The sequence below is a fragment of the Quercus lobata genome, chromosome 5 (assembly GCF_001633185.2).
Source record: "Quercus lobata isolate SW786 chromosome 5, ValleyOak3.0 Primary Assembly, whole genome shotgun sequence".
Classification (NCBI taxonomy): domain Eukaryota; kingdom Viridiplantae; phylum Streptophyta; class Magnoliopsida; order Fagales; family Fagaceae; genus Quercus; species Quercus lobata.
Genome location: NC_044908.1, coordinates 47,035,475 through 47,038,717, shown reverse-complemented (window position 1 = coordinate 47,038,717; position 3,243 = coordinate 47,035,475). Strand labels below are relative to the sequence as shown.

The following is a 3,243-nucleotide window of genomic DNA, read 5'->3' as shown; positions in this document are numbered from 1 at the left end:
TCCTCGGCAGGCGGCTGAGCCACAGACATCACCCTAGACGGATGAGAATCAGTCCTCACTGGAGTAGTGAAGATGACATCAATTGTGCCCAAAGGGGCTTTCGAAGAAGCATCTCTCCGAGGTTCCAATCCTGCTTGGGCCCCTTGCCCACTAGGATGATACAGAAATTGCTTTAACCTCCCTTTTCGGACCAATTGCTCTAGGTGATTTCACAAAGTTCTCCAATCCTCTGTGGTGTGCCTTCGATCCTGGTAGTATTGGCAATAAAAGCTTTAATTGTGCTTCATGGGGTCACCCCCCATCTTATTTGGCCATTTAAAGAATGACTTGTTCTTGATTTTCTCCAAGACTTGGTGTACTGGTTCTTAGACCACCGTGTTAACCATTTAAGTAATGGTAGACCCCCATTGCCCAGCAAAGTCTCTTCGGGGCCGGTTATTGTTGTATTGGTCCGACCTGAAATCCCTCATCTCTTGAGGGATAACCTTAGCCTTCCCCTTCCCTTGTTGTTGGTCTTCCTCGACCCACTTATACTTATCAATTCGGTCCATGAGTTGACGTACACTATTAGCAGGTTTCCTAGTCAAAGACTTCCTTAAACCATGCTTGGCAGGTAGGTCGACCTTGAAAGTTCTTACGGCCACATCATCAAAGTCACCATCTATCTCATTGAACATCTCCCAGTATCTGTCTGAGTGCGTTTTCAAGATCTCCCCTTCTCGCATGGTCATAAATAGCAAGGAGTCTAGGGCTCGAGGAACCCTACTGCATGTGATAAAGTGAGATCCAAACGCCAGGGTAAGTTTCTTGAAGGAATCTATAGAACTTGCTCCGAGGCCATCAAACCATCTCATTGCCACAGGCCCTAGATTGGATGGGAACACCTTGCACATCAAGGCCTCATTCTTGAAGTGGACAGTTATTCGACCATTGTACATCGTGAATGTTGGCTGAGTAAAGTGCTAAGAAAGTTTTCCTCCTTCAATTCTACATGTGAAAGGCGACCTGGAAATTTGGTTTAACGCCTTACTCATAACGTCATTTCCCACGCCTTTGCAAGACGAGCTCTTATTTATGCGCTCATGATGGTATTTCTCATCACACGAGAAAGATTCACTAGGAGGAGTCCTCGACCTAGGCCTATAACTACCATTATCATCGGAGGGTGATTCTGAGCTTGAAGAAGTCCTTCTTCTTTGCTTACGGCGTAGTTTCCTCTGCAAATGATCTATATCCTGTTGCATGTTTCTAGCATTCTCTTCATGGGAGATGTGGCTCCCACCTCGAGATTGACTCCTACTAGTATGGGTGGTATGCACACTTCCCTTCCGGTCTCTTTTTCGTTTAAGATGGAGGAAATGATCTTGACGTTGGGACCCCATAGATTCCACCTGATTCGGACCTAAACCCACTATAACTGAATGTTAAGCTCACTAGAACATAAGAATTTCCCACAGACGGCGCCAATTGTAAGGACGCAATTTGGGTCCTAAGCCTAAAAGTTAAAAAAATCTAGGTTCAAAGAGCCCAATACAATGAATTTGTAGAGAGTGGGTTGGAAAACTAGGCTATAATGAGTTGGTTAGCAATTATAGTGGATTCAAATGACAATAAGGTAAAGAAAGACTGGTTTTCTCGAAAGAAAATAGTCCTCGACACAGTCTGAGGAGATCAGTTCTTATATATATTTTTTGAAGTTGATTACAAGTACAACTCTTATTGCTACATTATTTCTTTCTCAATTTTCCGATCCTCTTCCATTTGGGTCTTCCTTCTATTTTATACTCTCTACTTTCTTTCATCTTCACCCTCCATGTTTACATTAGATTGCTGGTGTTGATCCTTGTCCCATTAACACCTTCTTAAAATCTTTGGGAGTAGTTGTAAGGCTAAAAAGTACAGTTTAGATATCACTTCTTCATTAATGCGACCAGAGAGTTAGCTATAGAGCATTCAATGCGGTGGCAACAGTTTTCTCTTAGATATTTCACAGCTCTCATTTGTCTTGTACGTTCATGATCCATATCCTTATCAATAGAAGTTCTTGGAATGTCACTCTGGATGACAGAACACACCTTTTGACCTCTACTTCGCTTAGCGCAGGAGATACTCCTCCTCAACCTACCTTCCCAAGCCTTCTTAGTTATAGCTTGTTCGTGAAGTTCTGGGTCTTACATCTTCATTACTGTTTATTTGTCCTCGAATCAATAAGCGTCCTCAGAAAAGGCCCAAGGCCCAACATATATTCTTAGGCCCCTTATCCCTACAAATATGTACTTGTAAGGTTGTAGGTAGAAGAAGAGAATAATAGAGGTTGTAGGTAGAAGAATAGCACAAAAGAACTGTATGATGGGTATTAATTATGAATTATTTGATATATATACACACACACACATACTCCACATTTAAGAATTTTATATGAACAAAAAGTCTAAAGTTAATATTAATTGAATAGAATTTTATAACCGACTTTTATATATATATATATATATATAATTTTATATTTGATTCGCAATTTTTGGATTATACTATGTTGCACCCTTAGACAAATAAACTAAAGAAAAAAACAAATTAAGCACCATGTGAAGCAACTACTGCTGGGTTTAAATTAATAAGCTAATATTAATTGAATAGAACTTTATTCATCCTTGTTCCACATGAAGCAAATACTACTGGGTTTAAATTAATAAGCTAATATTAATTGAATAGAACTTTATCCTTCCGTTTAGCACCACGTGAAGCAACTACTGCTGGGTTTAGTATTCATCAAAATCCTTCCTTCGTTGTTAGCACCACGTGAAGTAACTATATTAGAATTAAATTAAGCACAGCAAATGTAATTCAACTTTAATCAAATTAAGATTCTTATCCACTTAGACATTATAGTTGAAGAAAAATTAAATCCACTTAGAAATTATAGTTGAAGAAAAATTATATATATATATATTTTTTCCTAAAATCTAAAAATCTAAGAAAATTTCTGTAATTTAGTGCCGTCACTTGGCGCAATCACAACGTCTAAACCCAACTTTTATTATATACTAGCTGAATTCCTGATGTGCGGTACAAATTATTATTAGTTTTCTCCAATATTTCAATAATTTTTTTATAAAGAATATTGTAACTTAACTGGTTGACACTCAATTTCCAATAGAGACATTTATGATTTAGATTCGTCAACTATTGATGTGTAAAAAAAAAATTCAATAAATTTCCTTGTAAAAATTATAATCTTTAGTTATT

The 3,243-nt window shown here is 38.0% G+C and overlaps 1 protein-coding gene across 1 annotated transcript; it reads right to left on the bottom strand.

Annotated features, from left to right (window-relative positions):
• Positions 1–386: 386 nt before the first annotated feature.
• Positions 387–938, bottom strand: LOC115990579. The gene has a single exon (XM_031114394.1). The coding sequence runs from the start codon at positions 936–938 to the stop codon at positions 387–389; it is 552 nt and encodes a 183-aa protein (XP_030970254.1).
• Between the last annotated feature and the right edge of the window lie 2,305 nt (positions 939–3,243).

Coding starts and splice junctions, on each gene's coding strand:
- LOC115990579 (XM_031114394.1), bottom strand. CDS start 938: ATGTACAATGGTCGAATAACTGTCCACTTCAAGAATGAGGCCTTGATG.